The sequence below is a fragment of the Oncorhynchus keta genome, chromosome 21, assembly GCF_023373465.1.
Source record: "Oncorhynchus keta strain PuntledgeMale-10-30-2019 chromosome 21, Oket_V2, whole genome shotgun sequence".
In the NCBI taxonomy this organism is placed as follows: Eukaryota; Metazoa; Chordata; class Actinopteri; order Salmoniformes; family Salmonidae; genus Oncorhynchus; species Oncorhynchus keta.
In genome coordinates this window covers 44422256-44444987 of record NC_068441.1, presented here as the reverse complement: position 1 = coordinate 44444987, position 22732 = coordinate 44422256, and the positions used below count along the sequence as shown (strand labels likewise).

At 40.5% G+C, this 22732-nt stretch overlaps 1 protein-coding gene and 1 long non-coding RNA gene across 3 annotated transcripts in view; both read right to left on the bottom strand.

Moving 5' to 3' along the window:
- LOC118399717 (E3 ubiquitin-protein ligase Itchy-like) overlaps window positions 1-22732 on the bottom strand; it is a 41891-nt gene that overhangs the window by 18783 nt on the left and 376 nt on the right. Inside the window, exons 2-10 of one of the 2 annotated variants that reach the window (XM_052473995.1) lie at window positions 19437-19505; window positions 18792-18933; window positions 17709-17833; window positions 14015-14146; window positions 13620-13671; window positions 12539-12720; window positions 11897-12098; window positions 810-905; window positions 7-181 (exon numbers count right to left, since the gene is read on the bottom strand). In XM_052473995.1, the coding sequence (XP_052329955.1) occupies window positions 7-181; window positions 810-905; window positions 11897-12098; window positions 12539-12720; window positions 13620-13671; window positions 14015-14146; window positions 17709-17833; window positions 18792-18933; window positions 19437-19461 (1131 nt within the window). In that variant the 5' untranslated portion in view covers window positions 19462-19505. The remainder of the gene's footprint in view (window positions 1-6; window positions 182-809; window positions 906-11896; window positions 12099-12538; window positions 12721-13619; window positions 13672-14014; window positions 14147-17708; window positions 17834-18791; window positions 18934-19436; window positions 19506-22732) is intronic. The other variant, XM_052473996.1, reaches the window with a different exon arrangement.
- LOC127910389 (uncharacterized) lies at window positions 5591-9735 on the bottom strand. The gene is made up of 3 exons (XR_008074644.1): window positions 9609-9735; window positions 9308-9425; window positions 5591-8153 (listed from the first exon to the last, which is right to left on the bottom strand). It is a non-coding gene; the product is annotated as an uncharacterized LOC127910389 (long non-coding RNA).

The window sequence follows — 22732 nt, the reverse complement described above, 5'->3', positions numbered from 1 at the left end:
TCTTACCCCGAATATGAACCTCTGGTTGAACTGCTGCATGGCCCCCTGCAGCTGGCTGCGCTGGTGCTGCCACTCCTCAAAGTTACGCACAGACTCCTGCGTAGGGCGCTGCCACGTGGTGGTCCGGCTGATGTGGTCCACGAAGTACACCCTGCCCATTGGGTCCACTCGCCGCTCCCACCTACATGGGATAGAAGAGGGAAGGTTCTACTTCTCCATGATGATTGATGACGGCCCTGCGTGAATACTTTAAAAAGGAATACTTTCTCACAAAAAAAACTAAAAGATCTGAACTGGTGAGATTGGTGAAAGTAATAGGGTGGTAACCTTGCTTATACCTATCCAATCACATATATATCTACACTTCTCTTGAGGAAACAGCAGGAGGTATTTCTGCACTACTTCAACAGGGCCAATATTCCTCTAGGGGAGGCAGCGTGTAGTGTAAAGAAATCCAGGACTTTCGGTCTTCAGTAGGATGTGCACATAAATGGCACGGATAAAGTTTGATGTCGCTTATCACTCGGTCCGAGAGAACAGGTACCGTGCAGGGTTTCTCGTGACAGCAAACTATAGTGACATCAACTTTGTGCAGGTGCTCTTATTGAAACCCATTTAACACAAATAATTTGACATTGTACCGTGTAAATCTATAATACAGTGTAAGATACACATTAGTTAATATATTCCAAAACGCATTGATTAATTTTTAAAGAGTAGAATTAGTGATAAACTACTGCCATATGAAAGAAAAACATATAGTATATGAATTACGAACTACGGATTTGATGAATAAATTATTTTGTTACCCAGAGGGGAGAGAATCGGGTCGGTTCCATGACGTCCTCTTTTCAATGTGATCCACGTAATACATGCGCCCATTCTGGTCCACCCTCTGCTCCCAGCTTCAGACAAAATACAGAACAGTCAGCAACTACATTTGAAGGGCACCATTCTTGCACAAATGTTATCTTAACACCTAAGTTCCTCATTAAAATAATTGCAAGTACATTAATTGAACTGATTCAATTACACATAATATTTCTACTAGTAACTAATGTGCACCAAGTTTTACTATTAATACGTACTATTAGTAACTACCCACCGTAGGCATTCTACAATAGGCATACTGACCCTTATGTAACAGACTAACAGTGCCTAGACTAACGCCGACTAGACTAACAGTGCCTAGACTAACGCCGACTAGACTAACAGTGCCTAGACTAACAGAGTAATGCCGACAAGACTAACAGTGCCTAGACTAACGCCGACTAGACTAACAGTGCCTAGACTAACGCCGACTAGACTAACAGTGCCTAGACTAACGCCGACTAGACTAACAGCCCAACATTGCCTAGACTCGGGATGAGGAGGGCTTTTAGAGGGTGGAATAGTGGGGACCAATTGGAGGTTTACTTAGTAGCAATGCAAATATCATGGTACAGCTATATAGACAATCAATCATCATGTTACTTTAAAATGGTACGTTTACAAACATATATTTTTGATAAATAGAATTGAAAGTTGTGTCTCATTTTGGTAAGTGGTGAAATAAGTATAACCAGTTACAATTGTAATGGCCTAGCAGATAATAAGAAAAGACGATCAGTATTTACCTGGCTAAAACAAAAGGAATAAAATATCTATTGTTTACAGGAAACCCATTCAACAAATTTAGATGAAGTTTTGTGGAAAAGGGACTGGGGGGGGGGGTATATTTATCCCATGGGCAAAGAAATTCAAAAGGAGTGATGGTTTTAATTGACAGTAATCTTGATCCAAATGTGCACATTGTCCAAACAGATCCTCAAGGTAGATGGATTATTTTAAACATGCTATTGGACAATAAACAGATATGGCTTATTAACCTATACGGTCCGAATAATGATGACCCAAGCTTCTTTGAAAATATATATAAGAATCTATCAACTCTACAAGCAACACTAGACTCTATTATTATTGTGGGAGATTTTAATACCTCTATGGACCGGAAAGGAAATCACACTACAAACTATCACCCTCAGGCACTTAAGGAAATCATGAATGTCATGGATATATTGGAATTAGTGGACATATGAAGACTTAACTACCCTGACCTAGTGAGATATACATGGCGGAGGCATAATCAAGCTAGTCGCCTTGACTACTTTCTTATACCATTCTCTCTGGCACCAGAGGTTTAAAAAGTGTTGATAGGGGACAGAATGCGGTCGGATCATCACATAATTGGCATATATATTACTCTTACAGAATTTCCACGTGGGCGAGGATATTGGAAATGTAATCAAAGCCTACTAGATGATACATTGTTTAGAACTAGAACAGAAGAATTTATAACTGACTTTTTCAGACATAACATAGGTACAGCAGATCCCCTTGTTGTATGGGACACTTAAGTGTGCCTTTAGAGGCAATGCATTCCAGTACTCATCTATAAAACAAAAGCAATTTAGATCAAAAGAGTCCATATTAACAAAGGAAATTGAAGGACTAACAGTACAGTTAGATAACAACAAAAACTGTACCATAGAGGCACAGAATAAGTTAGAGGAAAAACAAAAAGAAATGGAGGAACTTATTCCAGAAAGATCCAGTGTAATATATTATAAAAATAAAGCGAACTGGATGGAATATGGGGAAAAATTCACCAAATTATTTTTCAATCTTCAATATAGAAATGCTACCAAATTGTTTTATTAAAACTTGTTACAAATGACGGAGTCACGCATGATTCACCAAATTATATTTTGAAAGAGGAAGTAAAGTACTTTAAGAATATGGTTTCATTTCAGTCTCCTCCATCTCCACTAACTGAAACAAATTATGTTTTTTTCCCCCTAATAATAATGTAAAATTAATATCTGTACAGAAAGACTCAAGTGAAGGCCAAAATATAAAGGAGGAACTTCTTGGTGCAATTGGGGCCTTTAAGGATGGGAAAACTCCATGGCTGGATGGCATACCAGTTGAAGTAGACAAAATGTATTTTTGATATACTCATAGGACCATAATTAGCATGTTTTAACCACTCCTATATACATGGTAGATTATCAGACACGCAACAAGAAGGTCTGATATCATTATTACCGAAACAGGACCCAAATGGTATATGTGAAGATCCAGTCCATTTAAAAAAAATGGAGACCTCTTACACTTCAGTGTTGCGATGCAAAAATCCTAGCAAAATGCTTGGTGCATAGAATTAAAAAGGAAGTCATATTATTCATCCTAATCAGACAGATTTTTTACATGGACGATACATTGGAGATAATATAAGACTGGAAGTACTGGAAACAATAGAATACTATGAAATATCTGGGACACCAGGCCTGGTTTTCATAGCTGATTTTGAAAAGTCTTTTGATAAAGTACAACTGGAGTTTATATACAAATGCCTAGAATATTTTAATTTTGTGGAATCTCTTATAAAATGGTTTAAAAGTATGTATTGTAAACCTAGGTGTAAAATGGTAAATAATGGTTACATCTCAGAAAGTTTTAAACTATCTAGAGGAGTAAAACAAGGTTGTCCACTATCGGAATATCTATTTATTATTGCCATTGAAATGTTAGCTGTTGGAATTAGATCAAACAATAATATTAAGGAATTAGATCAAACAATAATATTAAGGGATTAGAAATCCGTGGCTTAAAAACTAAGGTGTCATTGTACGCTGATGATTAATCTTTTCTTTTAAAAACACAATTAGAATCTCGGCCTCAGAGGATCTAGATACTTTTGCTATCCTCTCTGGATTAAAACCACAAAAAAATGCTAATTTTACATTACCATGGAGTTTACCAATTAAATGGTCTGACGGAGATGTGGACATACTCGGTATACAAATCCCAAAAGAAAGAAATGATCTCACTCCAGTAAATTTGTATAGAAATTTAGCAAAAATAGATAAGCTCTTGCTACCATGGAAAGGAAAATACCTGTCTATTTGAAAAATCCCCCTGATTAACTCTTTAGTCATATCCCAGTTTACCCATTTGCTTATGGTTTTGCCTACACCTAGTGACCTGCTTTTTAAATTATATGAACAAAAAATATTCCATTTGATTTGGAATGGCAAGCAAGACAAAATTAAAAGGGCCTATTTATATAACGAATATGAATTTGGAGGGCAGAAATTATTAAATTGGGGCGGCAGCGTAGCCTAGTGGTTAGAGCGTCGGACTAGTAACCGGAAGGTTGTGAGTTCAAACCCCCGAGCTGACAAGGTACAAATCTGTCGTTCTGCCCCTGAACAGGCAGTTAACCCACTGTTCCCAGGCCGTCATTGAAAATAAGAATATGTTCTTAACTGACTTGCCTGGTAAAAAAAAAATAAAAAAAAATAAAATATTAAAGCATTAGACCTATATATAATAGACCTCTCACTAAGGGCATCAGTCATACACCAGTTATACTTAAATCCAAACTGGTTCTCTAGTAAATTGGTAGGAATGTCTCATCCTATGTTCAAGAAGGGCCTTTTTCCCTTTATTCAGATTACACCTGCTCACTTTTGGTTGTTTGAAAAGGAAATCATCTCCAAAATATCATTATTTTTTAAACAAGCCTCAGAAAGTTGGTTGCAATTTCAGTTTAATCCACCTGAAAAGACAGAACAAATAATACAACAAATATTGTGGTTAAACTCAAATATACTAAATGATCAAAATGAAAAAATGTTGTGAATGATATCATAAATAGGACTGGTGGAGTTGTCACACATACAGCTAACACAGACATATGGAAATGTCTGCCCTACCCAAAATTACAACCAACTGCAGCATTACCACAAACATGGAAGAGGCAAGTAAAGAAGGGGGAAAAAAGTAAGGAACTTGTATGTCGGCCTTGTATTAAAGAACATAAATGGTTAAAGAAAAGTGTGATAAATAAAAACATATACCAATTTCATTTAAGGACCAAAAAACGGACAACTGTGCCATATAAATTGCAAAATAGTTGGGAAGAGATTTTCGATGTACCCATTCCATGGCACATGGTTTATGAATTGATACACAAAACAACGCCACCGTATTCAAAACTTTGAATTGTTCAATTTAAATGACTATATAAAATTATTGCAACCAATAGAATGTTATATATATGGGGGATACAATCTTCCCACCTCTGCAGATTCTGCTGTGAGGAGGCTGAGTCATTAGATAATTTTGGTATTGTCCATTTGTAGCTCGTTTTTGGTCACAGGTCCAGGAATGGCTGAAGAATTGCAACATTTGCCTAGAACTACTTTTACATTCAAGTCATTTAGCAGACGCTCTTATCCAGAGCGACTTACAAATTGGTGCATTCACCTTATGACATCCAGTGGAACAGCCACTTTACAATAGTGCATCTAAATAGTGGTCCTTCTGTGGCTCAGTTGGTAGAGCATGGCGCTTGTAACGCCAGGGTAGTGGGTTCAATCCCCGGGACCACCCATACGTAGAATGTATGCACACATGACTGTAAGTCGCTTTGGATAAAAGCGTCTGCTAAATGGCATATATTATTATTATTATTATAAATCAACGTTGCAGATAGCAATACTGGGTGATTTGAAAAGCCATAGTCAATCAATCAATAATATAATTATTATTTTAGCAAAAATTGTTTATTTTCAATTTACAATGTGTAGAAGCTATGAGAATAGAAAGGTTCAATCCGTTTGTGAAGCATCACGGCACAGTTGAAAAATATATGGCCAATAGAAATCCAAAATGGATGATGTTGAGAGATAGATGGGAGGGGTTGAATGGAGCTGAAGGGACTAATAACAAGATAACCAATGTAAAACATACGGAGTCTGTAAAATGTATATAGATTCAGAAATGTGAAATAGCACAGTTACAAATAGAAATCAAACTGGATGGACATCAGAAATAGAGGAAGGACTAAAAACAAACTAAATATAACTATTGTAAAATAGATTGTGTCTGTAAAATGTGTAAAATATGTAGAAACTGAAGGTAGAAGCCTAAGTGTTATTGTTTATTAGTTTACTCCAGTTGGGGGAAGGGTGGTAGGGTTTGCAGGGAATAATAAAGATATATTCTTTAAAAAGTATGTATATCTATATCAGTATGTGTGTCTATATGTGTGTATACAGTGAGGGGGGAAAAGTATGTAATCCCCTGATGATTTTGTACATCTGCCCACAACAACAAAAAAAAGATCCGTCTATAATTTTAATGGTAGGTTTATTTGAACAGTGAGACACAGAATAACAACAAAAAAATCCAGAAAAACACATGTCAAAAATGTTATAAATTGATTTGCATTTTAATGAGGGAAATAAGTATTTGACCCCCTCTCAATCAGAAAGATTTCTGGCTCCCAGGTGTCTTTTATACAGGTAACGAGCTGAGATTAGGAGCACACTCCCTTTAAGAGTGTGCTCTAATCTCAGCTTGTTACCTGTATAAAAGACACCTGTCCACAGAAGCAATCAATCAGATTCCAAATTCTCCACCATGGCCAAGACCAAAGAGCTCTCCAAGGATGTCAGGGACAAGATTGTAGACCTACACAAGGCTGGAATGGGCTACAAGACCATCGCCAAGCAGCTTGGTGAGAAGGTGAAAACAGTTGGTGCGATTATTCACAAATGGAAGAAACACAAAAGAACAGTCAATCTCCCTCGGCCTGGGGCTCCATACAAGATCTCACCTCGTGGAGTTGCAATGATCATGAGAACGGTACGGAATCAGCCCAGAACTACATGGGAGGATCTTGTCAATGATCTGCCTAGACTAACAAACTAATACTGCCTAGACTAACAAACTAATGCTGTCTAGACTAAGAGACTAATGCCGACTAGACTAAGAATATTTTTCTACTGACTGCAAAATGAGTGAAATTGTCAAGTCTCATCTATTAGTGGTTGAGAGGTGGTTTGAAATATCAAATTGAAGTGTCAACAGCTATTCATTACCAACAGAGTTAAACATTAAGTCAACTCTACAAAGAGGTGTAGCATCGAACTCCTTACAACCTCAGTGTTTACCCTAGGATTTTTTCCAGCAGCGGTGGCAAAGGTAGCGGGGGTGGAGTGTGGTAATGGGCATAGTGGTGGGTGTGGCCAATGGCACAGTTGTAGAGGCCCTCTTGGACACAGAAAGAAAATGTTAGTTTTATAGCCAATTTCCTCAAGTGGCTGAGAGAAATTGCAGTTTCAAAGTTAATCTCCTGCAATTCTACACATTTTGCCATGTCTAACGCTATCTGAGTGATTAAAACATTAAAAGAACATACCAATTACATGGATAATCTGAAATTCCAACTGACTGTCTAGTTTTTATTTTGGTGATTTGTTAATTCTCAGATCTAATTAAAAAATGTATTGCTTCAGTATCTTTTCTATCTACTTCATATCTGGTTTTAGTTGTTTAGGTGTACATCTTGTTTAACCATCCTGAAAATGTACATCAAATAAAAATACAAGTCTTCTCCCCCTCTTCCTCCAGTCTAGTTATAGCTTTAAAAAGTTCAGGAGGAAAGATTTGCTTTACAAGTTACATAAGTTGCATGGACTCACTGTGTGTGCAATGATAAGTGTTCAACATGATTTTTGAATGAGTACCTCATGGTGAAGTTATTAATTACACTTTGGATGGTGTATCAATACACCCAGTCACTATAAAGATACAGGCGTTGTTCCTAACTCAGATGCCGGAGATCTGCTCAGGGATTTAATGGCTGTGATGGGAGAAAACTGAGGATGAATCATCAACATTGTAGTTACTCCACAATATTAACCTAACTGACAAAGTGAAAAGGAAGCCTGTACGGAATACAAAATATTCCAAAACATACATCCTGTTTGCAACAGGGCACTAAATACTGCAATAAATGTGGCAAAGCAATGAACATTTTGTCCTGAATACAAAGTGTTATGTTTGGGGCAAATCCAAAACATCACCGAGTACCACTCTCCATATTTTCAACCATAGTGGTGGCTGCATCGTGTTATGGTTAAGCTTGTAATCGTTAAGTACTGGGCAGTTGCACCGCAGCTAAATGCATACAGGGGAAAACACTGCAACCTTAAAGATCACATTAGCACGATGCAGGGTAAATACAGAAGGCTATATAGGGCATACAGTCAACTCCACACACACATTAAAACCCATGAATGATGCCAAAGAACTCCTACCTACATAGACATGATGCTAAAGAACCCCTACCTACATACACATGACGCTAAAGAACCCCTACCTACATAGACATGACGCTAAAGAACCCCTACCTACATACATACACACACATGACGCTAAAGAACCCCTACCTACATAGACATGACGCTAAAGAACCCCTACCTACATAGACATGACGCTAAAGAACCCTACCTACATAGACATGACGCTAAAGAACCCCTACCTACATAGACATGACGCTAAAGAACCCCTACCTACATAGACAACGCTAAAGAACCCCTACCTACATAGACATGACGCTAAAGAACCCCTACCTACATAGACATGACGCTAAAGAACCCCTACCTACATAGACATGACGCTAAAGAACCCCTACCTACATAGACATGACGCTAAAGAACCCCTACCTACATAGACATGACGCTAAAGAACCCCTACCTACATAGAACCCCTACCTACATAGACATCACGCTAAAGAACCCCTACCTACATAGACATGACGCTAAAGAACCCCTAGACACATCACGCTAAAGAACCCTTACCTACATAGACATGACGCTAAAGCACCCCTACCTACATACACATGACGCTAAAGAACCCCTAGACACATGACGCTAAAGAACCCCTACCTACATACACATGAGGCTAAAGAACCCCTACCTACATATACACATGACGCTAAAGAACCCCTACCTACATATACACATGACGCTAAAGAACCCCTACCTACATACACATGACGCTAAAGAACCCCTACCTACATAGACATGACGCTAAAGAACCCCTAGACACATGACGCTAAAGAACCCTACCTACATACACATGAGGCTAAAGAACCCCTACCTACATAGTCATGACGCTAAAGAACCCCTAGACACATGACGCTAAAGAACCCCTACCTACATAGACATGACGCTAAAGAACCCCTAGACACATGACGCTAAAGAACCCCTACCTACATAGACATGACGCTAAAGAACCCCTACCTACATACACATGACGCTAAAGAACCCCTACCTACATAATAGACATGACGCTAAAGAACCCCTACCTACATAATAGACATGACGCTAAAGAACCCCTACCTACATAATAGACATGACGCTAAAGAACCCCTACCTACATAATAGACATGACGCTAAAGAACCCCTACCTACATATACACATGACGCTAAAGAACCCCTACCTACATACACGACGCTAAAGAACTCCTAGACACATGACGCTAAAGAACCCTTACCTACATAGACACGACGCTAAAGAACTCCTACCTACATATACACATGACGCTAAAGAACCCCAACATAGACATGACGCTAAAGAACCCCTAGACACATGACGCTAAAGAACCCTTACCTACATAGACATGACGCTAAAGAACCCTACCTACATAATAGACATGACGCTAAAGAACCCCTACCTACGTAATAGACATGACGCTAAAGAACCCCTACCTACATATACACATGACGCTAAAGAACCCCTACCTACATAGACATGACGCTAAAGAACCCCTAGACACATGACGCTAAAGAACCCTTACCTACATAGACATGACGCTAAAGAACCCCTACCTACATACACATGACGCTAAAGAACCCTACCTACATACACATGACGCTAAAGAACCCCTACCTACATACACATGACGCTAAAGAACCCCTACCTACATAGACATGACGCTAAAGAACCCCTACCTACATAGACATGACGCTAAAGAACCCCTACCTACATAGACATGACGCTAAAGAACCCATAGACATGACGCTAAAGAACCCCTACCTACATAGACATGACGCTAAAGAACCCCTAGACACATGACGCTAAAGAACCCCTACCTACATAGACATGACGCTAAAGAACCCCTACCTACATATACATGAGGCTAAAGAACCCCTACCTACATATACACATGATAAAGAATAGACACATGACGCTAAAGAACCCCTACCTACATAGACATGACGCTAAAGAACCCCTAGACACATGACGCTAAAGAACCCCTACCTACATAGAACCCTAAAGAACCCCTACCTACATATACACGACGCTAAAGAACCCCTACCTACATATACACGACGCTAAAGAACCCCTACCTACATACACATGACGCTAAAGAACCCCTAGACACATGACGCTAAAGAACCCCTACCTACATAGACATGACGCTAAAGAACCCCTACCTACATAGACATGACGCTAAAGAACCCCTACCTACATAGACATGACGCTAAAGAACCCCTACCTACATAGACATGACGCTAAAGAACCCTACCTACATAGACATGACGCTAAAGAACCCCTACCTACATAGACATGACGCTAAAGAACCCCTAGACATAGACATGACGCTAAAGAACCCCTACCTACATAGACATGACGCTAAAGAACCCCTACCTACATAGACATGACGCTAAAGAACCCCTACCTACATAGACATGACGCTAAAGAACCCCTACCTACATAGACATGACGCTAAAGAACCCCTACCTACATAGACATGACGCTAAAGAACCCCTACCTACATAGACATGACGCTAAAGAACCCCTACCTACATAGACATGACGCTAAAGAACCCCTACCTACATAGACATGACGCTAAAGAACCCCTACCTACATAGACATGACGCTAAAGAACCCCTACCTACATAGACATGACGCTAAAGAACCCCTACCTACATAGACATGACGCTAAAGAACCCCTACCTACATAGACATGACGCTAAAGAACCCCTACCTACATATACATGACGCTAAAGAACCCCTACCTACATAGACATGACGCTAAAGAACCCCTACCTACATAGACATGACGCTAAAGAACCCCTACCTACATAGACATGACGCTAAAGAACCCCTACCTACATAGACATGACGCTAAAGAACCCCTACCTACATAGACATGACGCTAAAGAACCCCTACCTACATAGACATGACGCTAAAGAACCCCTACCTACATACACATGACGCTAAAGAACCCCTACCTACATACACATGACGCTAAAGAACCCCTACCTACATATACACATGACGCTAAAGAACCCCTACCTACATAGACATGACGCTAAAGAACCCCTACCTACATAGACATGACGCTAAAGAACCCCTACCTACATACACATGACGCTAAAGAACCCCTACCTACATATACACATGACGCTAAAGAACCCCTACCTACATATACACATGACGCTAAAGAACCCCTACCTACATATACACATGACGCTAAAGAACCCCTACCTACATAGACATGACGCTAAATAACTCCTACCTACATACACATGACGCTAAAGAACTCCTACCTACATACACATGACGCTAAAGAACCCCTACCTACATACATACATACACATGACGCTAAAGACCTAACCAAACCATGTACATATTACCTCATTCAATCACCCCAACTACCTCACACCCCAGTACACTGACTCAGAACTCCTTGTATGTAGCCTGTATAAAGCTTCATTATTGTTATTTTGTGTTACTAGTTTCTTTTGATCTAATTGTTCATTTTCTTACTTTTTAACTGAATTGTGGGGAAAGGGCTCGTATCAGTATTTCACAGTAAAGTCTCCACTTGTTGTATTCGGCGCATGAGACAAATACAATTGGATATGAAGATGAACACATGCGCACATTTTCGATGGACAGGCTGGTCAGGGCTGTCAGATTGATTGGGAGCATTCTTTTTTTACTTGCTCATGATACACATCTGGTTAGGAGCCTAGTCCACTTACCCCGGTGGCAGTGGGCCGTTGCTGACAGGGCCGAGTTGGGGGAGCCCTCCGGCTGGGGGTGCCCCAATGGCTTCCGGTCCGCTGGTGCTGGCTGCCTGTGGGGGTGGGGGTTCTGCGCCGTTCTCCGGAGGGGGGTCTGAGGAGGAGCCGTCTGAAGCCGGGGGCTCGCTCACGTCGCTGGGAGTGGAGCTGCTAGTGGACGCTGGAGGAGAAAAGGTTAGCTATGGTCTTGGGGTGGAGCTGCTGGAGGAGGTTCGTATCTGTGTTGAATAGCATATCTGTGTTGAATAGCATATCTGTGTTGAATAGCATATCTGTGTTGAATAGCATATCTGTGTTGAATAGCATATCTGTGTTGAATAGCATATCTGTGTTGAATAGCATATCTGGACTGCATTTCATTCAATTCCACAAAATGGCTTGAATAGTGAGTGGAATGAAAACATGAACGTTTCATTACATGAGAAGGCAATAGATGGACCTGGCATTAGCACACCAACACACGAAAGGAATTTCTTTCAATAGTTCTGTCAGAGACCTCTATGGTTATCTATTGTATTACTATAGTATTGTGGTATTTTGTATTGTATTATTATGGAATTGCTAGGGTATGTCTAGGGCCTTTCTTAGCGTGGTGCCCACCTGGGGAGGCGGCTGGTCTGCGAGGGGTGGGTGGAGGAGGACGAGCAGGTCTGGGGGGGCGTGTGGACTTGGAGCCCCCTGGGGATGGGGCAGGAGACCCCGTGCAGTTGATCTCGTGGCCATTGGGGATGATCACCCAGTCCTCTGTAGAGTCACTGGAAGGTGACGTGTCTCTGCTGGACCTGGCGGGTATGACATCACCAAAAGTCTAAATAAATTGCATGCAGCACACAGTCAATTACTTTTTGTTTGCCGTTTTGGCTGTAGGTAATGCCTCCTACTTTTTGGTGGTCAAAACGTTTTATCTACTACTGCTACCACTGCTACTACTACTGCTACCATCATCATTACTACTACTGCTACTACTGCTACCATCATCATTACTACTACTGCTTCCACTGCTACCATCATCATTACTGCTACCACTACTACTGCTACCATCATCATTACTGCTACCACTACTACTGCTACCATCATCATTACTGCTACCACTACTACTGCTACCATCATCATTACTACTACTGCTACCACTACTACTGCTACCATCATTACTACTACTACCACCCCCACTAGTACTCTTATTTTACAATACACACATACCGGAGGATCACATCACTGACATCAGCAAACAGGACACTACAAAACTAAATCTAATCAAAAAACATTTATGAACACAATATAAGTATTTACATACTGTCAAGAGTTATCATGAAAAATAAAAAATGTCCACCCCCTTCTTCCTTACCAAGAAAGTACATTGTTTAGGATCAATAATTGATCCTAAAGTCCTTTGATAAGATCAGCAAGCAGTTCTCTGGACATCCCAGTGCCGAGACAGTTGCAATGTGTTTTGTAAAACGATATATTAATATAGGGAAAAATGCAATTAACTTAGATTTAAACTTGACATATCGGTGCCCATCTCTAGTATTCACAATGGACAGAAGATATGCTAGTGTGACTGAGTAATATCATAAAAGTATTTTGCCGACTCACACTAAATCCCCCCCCCCCAAAAGTCAAGTGTTCACTCAGAGAACTTACAGAAGACATACAATATAGTATTATTTAAACATGATACCTGTTGCCTCCATCTTCGTTCTGCCTCACGTCCCTGTTGGGAGCAGTGGCTGCTGAAAAAGAAAACCATCAACATCAAGCATTCAAACCCAAACAGAATACAATTCATCTAGTGAAATGTATTAATCACATCATCCTCAAATTGGGATCGGCGCGACTACTTGAGTACTCAAAGGTTTGTACTCAAAATGTACAAATGCAACTATTTAGCAGGTTATATTTATAAGCATTGACAAAATGAACAACAAAAAAATGTGCTTATTGCTTGTGGAGTACGTCAAGTGCAGTAGTAAAATTATGTACAATGTCCTTTTCAGTTGCTTCCGAAAAAAACTGTAATTGGAATAACCAATAGTATACACAAAACATTTTACCCTGCCCATCCCTAATCCTCACCATGGATCCTCTCTGCAGAGGCAAAGGTCTCTGGGTCCACCTGCACGCCATCCAGACAGATGGACAGGTCTCCCACCACGTCTGTGTTGTCCTGGTCTGAACACAGCTGTAAGATCTGCACCACCTCAGAGACTGACAGACATACAGACACACGTGTAGATGCTAGTTTATAAACAAAGAGTGTAAACATGGATGGATCAGCTTGAATTCTAGCCTTGATGTATCCCGTCTAATATCAGAAATATAACTTGTGTTCCTGAATAGCGATGGCCTCTGCACGATATGCATGTATTGACCATATACACAGAGTATAGCAAACATTAGCAACACCTTCCTAATATTGAGTTGCACCCCCTTTTGCCCTCAGACCAGCCTCAATTCGTTGAGGCATAGACTCTACAAGGTGTCAAAAGCGTTCTACAGGGATGCTGGCCCATGTTGACTCCAATGCTTCCCAGTTAGCTGCATATCCTTTGGGTGGTGGGCCATTCTTGATAAACATGGGAAATGGTGGAGTGTGACAAACTGGTGCGCCTGGCACCTATTACCATATCCCGTTCAAAGGCACTTCAATCTTTTGTCTTGCCCATTGACCCTCTGAATGGCACACAATCCATGTCTCAATTCGTCTTTAGAATTTAAAGATTTAAAGATCCTTCTTTAACCTCTCTGATTGAAGTGGATTTAACTAGTGACATCAATAAGGGATCATAGCTTTCACCTGGTCAGTCTTTCATCGAAAGAACAGGTGTTCCTAATGATTTGTACACTCAGTGAATATTATTATTTAATCAGTAGTATATTTGGTCACCTACATAGGAGGGGCACTTCTGTGTGTCTTTGACCCCTGATTGTAGTGCAGGAATTCATGAATATATCTTTGAGGGTCACATGGGCAGCACGTCGACCATGACTGAAAGGACTCATTCTATTGGCAAAGTAAGCCCATTCACATGCTTGAGTTAAAAGTCAAGAGCCGCCTCTCATTCCAGCGGAGGCGAGAGCCGCCTCTCATTCCAGCGGAGGCGAGAGCCGCCTCTCATTCCAGCGGAGGCGAGAGCCGCCTCTCATTCCAGCGGAGGCGAGAGCCGCCTCTCATTCCAGCGGAGGCGAGAGCCGCCTCTCATTCCAGCGGAGGCGAGAGCCGCCTCTCATTCCAGCGGAGGCGAGAGCCGCCTCTCATTCCAGCGGAGGCGAGAGCCGCCTCTCATTCCAGCGGAGGCGAGAGCCGCCTCACAAAGAATACCAGACATGAAGTAGTGGATTAGAGCAGGAGTGTTAAACTCTTCCATAGAGGGCAGAGTGTCCTGGTTGTTGTTAGTTATTTTCAATGCGTGTCCAATTAAAACCTAGGTGAGAGGAGTTCTTAACTTTAGAAAACTTTGATCAAATGCACATCCTTAAAGAAATGTAGGTGCTGGGCTAAGGAAGTACTGCAAAAAAAACAAAAAAAACAGGTTGAGGACCTGGTGAAGATCGAAACGTTGTCAATAAACTGCTTACTGGGCGCTGTACTGCGGCTACCCTCTGCTCCAGCCTCTACAACCTACTGTGTGTTATATATATATATTTTTTTATATATATTTAAGCAACAAGACCCGAGGGGGTGTGTGGTATATGGCCAACATACCACGGCTAAGGGCTGTTCTCAAGCACGACGCAAAGCAGAGTGCCCATACACAGACATTAGCCGTGGTATATTGGCCATATACCACAAACCCCTGAGGTGCCTTATTGCTATTATAAACTGGTTACCAACATAATTAGAGCAGGAAAAACAAATGGTTGTGTCATACCCTGGGTATACCACAGCTGTCAGTCAATCACCATTCATGGTTCAAACCACCCAGTTTATAAATATATATTTATATCAGAGGGACTGGGAAAAAAGCAGAAGACACATTTCTATCTAGTATGGATTAATAAAGTATACCTAGTATGGATTAATAAAGTATACCTAGTATGGATTAATAAAGTATCCCTAGTATGGATTAATAAAACATACCTAGTATGGATTAATAAAGTATACCTAGTATGGATTAATAAAGTATACCTAGTATGGATTAATAAAGTATACCTAGTATGGATTAATAAAGTATATCTAGTATGGATTAATAAAGTATACCTAGTATGGATTAATAAAGTATACCTTATCTACCTGTATCTTAAAGGTGATAATTGGGAGCAAATTCAGTGCGCGGGACACTTGTGGAATATTCTATTCAAGTGAGAGAGAATGTCATTTCTTCAAACAATTATCTTTAAACAATATCAATGAATTATTGCAATAATGAAACCAGTCAGCCCAACAGCTGAGCAACCTAAATGAAAATGAAAAAAAAACTGATACTATATAGGACCGAAAAATGCTTAGTCCGACTGGTTCCATCTCCCACAAGCCACCTTGGTTATCTACACAGGATGGTGTTTTAACCCCAACCCGGCTTATTTTCCCAGATGCCAGGAAGAAGAGACAATGAGGCATTGTTCTAAACTCTTCCAGGCTCTCTATCGCAGGTCACACACACACACACACACACACACACACACACACACGTCATCTTGTCTATGGAACGCCAGCAGACTAACTGCAGGAAGATAGAGTGGAAAGCATCTCTTTACAGAAACACAGAATTAAACAGAACAGAAATGTCCTCCTATTAATATCAAACAAACCAGGTAAACACGTAATTTTTCTATCACACACTCGTTTTACCTATATTCAGTTAGAAGCCACTGCTATTTTTCTACTATTTCTTCAACTTCCTTCAAATTGAAATAACAAAATTGCACTATCCCTTAAAGATTAGAGTAACAGTACAACATACACAAAAGTATGTGGACATCCCATCAAATTAGTGGATTAAGCTATTTCAGCCACACCTATTACTGGCAGGTGTATACAATCGAGCACACAGTCATGCAATCTCCATAGACAAACATTGGCAGTAGAATGGCCTCGCTGAAGAGCTCAGTGACTTTCAAAGTGGCACCGTCATAGGATGCCACGTTATCAACAGGACAGTTCTTCAAATTTCTGCCCTGCTAGAGCTGCCCTGGTCAACTGTAAGTGCTGTTATTATGAATTGGAAATGTCTAGGAGCAACAACGGAAGTGGTAGGCTACACAAACTCACAGAATGGGACCGTCAAGTGCTGAAGGGCGGAAAAATAGTCTGTCCTCGGTTGCAAAACTTACTACAGAGTTCCAAACTTCCTCTGGAAACAACGTCTGCACAATAACTGTTTGTCAGCAGCTTCATGAAATGGGTTTCCATGGCTGAGCAGCCACACACAAGCCTAAGATCACCAACGCACAATGCCAAGCGTCAGCTGGAGTGGTGTAAAGCGCGCCGCCATTGGACTCTGGAGCAGTGGAAACCAACTCCATATCAATGACCATGCTTTTGGAATGAGATGTTCGACGAGCATGGTCATGTAGTGTATAGTCATGTAGTGTATAGTAAGAAGTGGCGTGAATGAGAGCCACCACTTGCTCCTCTTCTCCCTACAGTGCAGTGGCACGCATCAGTTATATTTCAGAGGACTATTTGTAAATATGACAACCACTTACTGCAAAGCTCTTGTATATCTTGTTATACACTTTTCCGCTATCAAAAAGTCACAGAGATTTCATATAATCACATTTAATACTACCTGCTCCGTGCCTCATCAGGAGAAGAGAATGAACTCACGTTTCATATCATTGGACTTGAGGGTTTCACTCATGTCCAATGTGGCCACGCCCAATAGGAAGTCGGCCTTCAGCGTCTGATGACTCCATACCCGGAAAATGAGCTTACTGAAAGGTGTGACAATTCTGTGTAGAGGGTGGAAAACATTTGTTTACGGTTTCACTACTGTACTTAGTAGGCTATACAACAATAGACGAGGAGACGACATGCAATTCTTGGTGACAGACCTAAACAATTACACTATTATAAAGGAATGAGTTATCCACATAAACAATAACGAGATCACCGTTGGCCAGTTTCCCAGATACAGATTACACCTACGGACTAAGAAACACTTTCCATGGAGAATCTCTGAACATGCGTATTAGTCCAAGACTATGAATGAGAAATGCACTACAGGCTTATATGCAAAATGAATATACATGCAAATATAAATTTGTCAGAGGAAGGCGCTGTCAGAGGTAGGCCTTAAAAATGGTCAAAAACTCCAGCCAGCCAAGTCAAAGTATGTTCTCTCTGCTACCGCACAGCAAGAAGTCCCAGAGCGCCAAGTTGGGACCTGAACAGCTTCTACCCCCAAGCCTTAAGACTGCTGAACAGTTCATCAAAATGGCTACCCGGACTATCTGCATTGACCCCCGGAATTGTGTTATATGTATATATTATTTTGCATTGACATTCTTGCACTGGCTCTAGACACACACTCACTGGACCCTACCCACACACTACATAAGCTCACACATAAAGACATGCATGCATATTGACACCACACACACACACACACCAGTTTATTATGTATCCCATTGCCTTGTCACTTTATCCCTACCTACATGTACATATTACCTCAACTACCTTGTACCCCTGCACAGTGACGCGGTACTGGTACTCCTTGTATATAGCCTCATTACTGTTATTTTATTATGTTAATACTTCCATTTTGTTAGCTAATCTCTTTTTACTACATTGTTGGGAAAGGGCTCATAATTAAGCATTTCACGGTCAAGTCCACACCTGTTGTATTCGGCGCAAGTGACAAATAACATTTGACTTGAAATGCAAATAGGTATTAAAGTAGCTACTTACACTGTGAGTGACTGCTTCCATTTGGGGGTGTGGGTGTTGCTGCATTTCTCCGTCTTCTTCGACTGGTCGTCCACAGCCACCTCCACGTACGGACTGGGGCCAAACCAGTTCTTTTTGTTCTCCTTCAGTTTGGCCGACAGAACTGCATGCCATAATATACACAAATCATGTCATGGTAAGAGACTCTAGTTAACACTGTTATAAGTCACGGAAGTTAGCCATAGAAATAAACCACAGAACGGAAATGTGAGATCCATGTTCACATTGCCTCATTGACCCACCACTGTAGCCTAAGCACTACCTCTGTTTAGAACGATTCTTTAGCCTAGTTGGTTTACTGTAGATCCTACTATGTTTGTTATTGATATATATTTCAACCACTGAAAAAATAAGAAAATAAAGTTATTCTATTCCATCTATTCCATAAATACTTGATGAATTCACAGTCTGTACCATCAGCTAGGCCTATAGAGAACAAGCACCCGCCAGTCCCATTAAAAAGCGCATTCTACAGCTTCGGGTGTCAGTGGCTTATTATTTCAATTAGGATATTAGTAGAATCCCGATTATCTGAAGCCATGATGACAGCTTCTTCCTGAGGTCCGCCACATAATGAAAAATATGAATAGTAAGGTCAAAACTCACCAGTGACTTGAAGTTGTGCCTTCATAGTTCAGCCATTAACAATGCAGCATGCTTTGGCTATGACATGAACTGCAAAGAAAGAAAACGTGACATCACATGTAAACATTAAGAGACAAGAAACACGGCTATAGTGCAGGTGTCCTGGTTTACATAAGGGATTGTCTATAGCACAGGTGTCCTGGTTTACATAAGGGTTTATCTATAGTACAAGTTTCCTGGTTTACATCCTACTGTACCCGATGGAATGTTTAAACAGACTCCTGCACTTATGCCTACAACACTATAACAAACCCATGGAGACTTAAGCAAAACAAGGAAGTAAAATGCTAACATTGAGCATTTTGCAGTACAGAAAGTAGCCTTGGCATACAAATATGGCTATTCAACTGCCTTGTTGTTGTTCTTACAATAGAGCTGGGATACTGGTTGAGAAGCCATGTGGTGGTAACAGCTAAATCAGAAGGACAGGAAAAATGTAATCCCTCCTGGATTACCAGATTACATAAACTGGTACATCATGAGTAAGCGATAGTTTCAGACCCTGGTTGGTGTCAATGGTTAGCGGTTAGACCTAGGGGCTCATAGGTAACTGAGTTACAGACTATGTGTTCCCTGTAAAAAAAAAAAAACTATGCCATTTGGGATTATGGATGACAGTATAGCCTAGATTATGTAAGCATAGGCATATGTAGGTAGCCTAATGTTGTTGAGCAGTCTAAAAGCTATTCAAGTATTTTAGCTAGATTACTAACATCTCCTCTGTCTACTCACTAAGCAGAGTTGTGTCCAAAGCAGAGCCAAGATAATTCAAGCAAGTAGATTTAATTTAGGTTCAGGAAACCTGTTTTTTTACATAATAAGAAATGAAAATGTAGGTAGTTCCTCGGCGTACACATCACAGACAAACTGAATTGGTCCACCCACACAGACAGCATCGTGAAGAAGGCGCAGCAGCGCCTCTTCAACCTCAGGAGGCTAAAGAAATTTGGCTTGTCATCAAAAGCACTCACAAACTTCTACAGATGCACAATCAAGAGCATCCTGTCGGGCTGGATCACCGCCTGATACGGCAACTGCTCCGCCCACAACCGTAAGGCTCTCCAGAGGGTAGTGAGGTCTGCACAACGCATCACCGGGTGCAAACTTCCTGCCCTCCAGGACACCTACACCCCCCGATGTCACAGGAAGGCCATAAAGATCATCAAGGACAACAACAACCCGAGCCATTGCCTGTTCACCCCGCTATCATCCAGAAGGCGAGGTCAGTACAGGTGCATCAAAGCAGGGACCGAGAGACTGAAAAACAGCTTCTATCTCAAGGCCATCACTGTTAAACAGCCACCACTAACATTGAGTGGCTGCTGCCAACACACTGACTCAACTCCAGCCACTTTAATAATGGGAATTGATGTAAAATATATCACTGGTCACTTTAAACAATGCTAGTTAATATAATGTTTACATACCCTACATTATTCATCTCATATGTATTTGTATATACTGTACTCGATACCATCTACTGCATCTTGCCTATGCCGTCCTGTACCATCACTCATTCATATCTTTATGTACATAATCTTTATCTCTTTACACTTGTGTGTATAAGGTAGTAGTTTTGGAATTGTTAGGTTAGATTACTCGTTGGTTATTACTGCATTGTCGGAACTAGAAGCACAAGCATTTCACTACACTTGCATTAACATCTGCTAACCATGTGTATGTGACAAATACATTTGATTTGAAATGCATGCACATGCGACTTTCTAAGGCAATTGTCAGATTTAGCCTAAAGTAGCCTTGTCATCGAGGGTTGGCCAGTTTGGTCATCTGCACGGCGTAACCATGTAAAACCAGTGTCAACTTGCAATCTGCTAACTGTGTCAACAAGTTAATTCATATCTAATAATATAGCATGGGTACTGTCCACACCACTGAAACAAGAAACAATCATTGCAAAGTAAAAAATATATATATTTTACCTTTATTTAACCAGGCAGGCCAGTTGAGAATAAGTTCTCATTTACAACTGTGACTTGGCCAAGATAAAGCAAAGCAGTGCGACCAAACAACACAGAGTAAGACACAAACAAACATACAGTCAATAACACAATAGAAAAATCTATGTACAGTGTGTGCAAATGTAGAAGAGTAGGGAGGTAAGGCAATAAATAGGCCATAGAGGCTAAATAATTACAATTTAGCATTTACACTGGAGTGATAGAAATGCAGATGATGTGCAAGTAGAGATACTGGGGTGCAAAAGAGCAAGATGATAAGTAACAATATGGGGATGAGGTAGTTGGGTGTGCCATTTACACATTGGCTGTGTAGAGGTACAGAATAACATAATTATACTGGTGCATAGAGTTGTATGGTTTGTTTAACTTTGCAATCATTCGTTTTTGATTGGCATACATGTTAAAGTAAAAAATAATGAGTCTGCATCTGTTACAATGGAATTGCCCTAAAGCAGGTTGGAGCAGTCTAAAAAAATCCTATATCTGCTAATCATCAATGCAGTGATCGTGAATTGAAAATAATGTAGGAAAACAATGACAAATGTATAGGATATTGCAAAAAACCCAAATGCTTTAGACTAAATGTTAATGCCTGTTTGATAACATGTTTGGAATGACAATGGGTCCCACAGGGACCAGAACAAGATTGTCTCAAAATAGGGCTGTCCCCCTCACCTCATTTATTTACTAGCTACTGTAACCTGCTTAATTGCTTGATTCAAGGCAATGACTCTTCCCTTGGTTTCTTAACTACCCCACAACCACAGTCAATTAAGTCAAGTTCAGAAGCTACCACAAATTCCATAACTGCAAACAGTAAATCTGACATTACATAAATCAGCTAGCTTACTGCTCTTATAAACTCAAATGCTGACTAGTACATTTGCTAGGTATTGTTTGTTTTAGGGAATAGGTAGCTAGCTTGCTAGCTAATCCAAGTTTTTGTGCAAGGTCTAACTAATATGGTTGTATTTTGCTAGCTAGCTAATGTTAGCCATCTACGTTAAGTAGTAAAAGTATTTTAGCTACCTAGCTGCCTTGTACGTAGCTAGCTATTCTTTCAATACTTTCAAAAATCATAAAGGTAGCTAACACAATTTATAAATGACTTCTACATGGAAAGGGAGTGACATAAATGGGAAATGGCAAGAGAAAATTGACAGGGAAGATTTCAATACCAATCCCAGGACGCTGAAAGGAGGCCAAACAACAAGCTAGTAACTTACCTAGCTAAATCCACATAGCAGCCAGCTATAACAACTCTGGTAGCTATCTAGC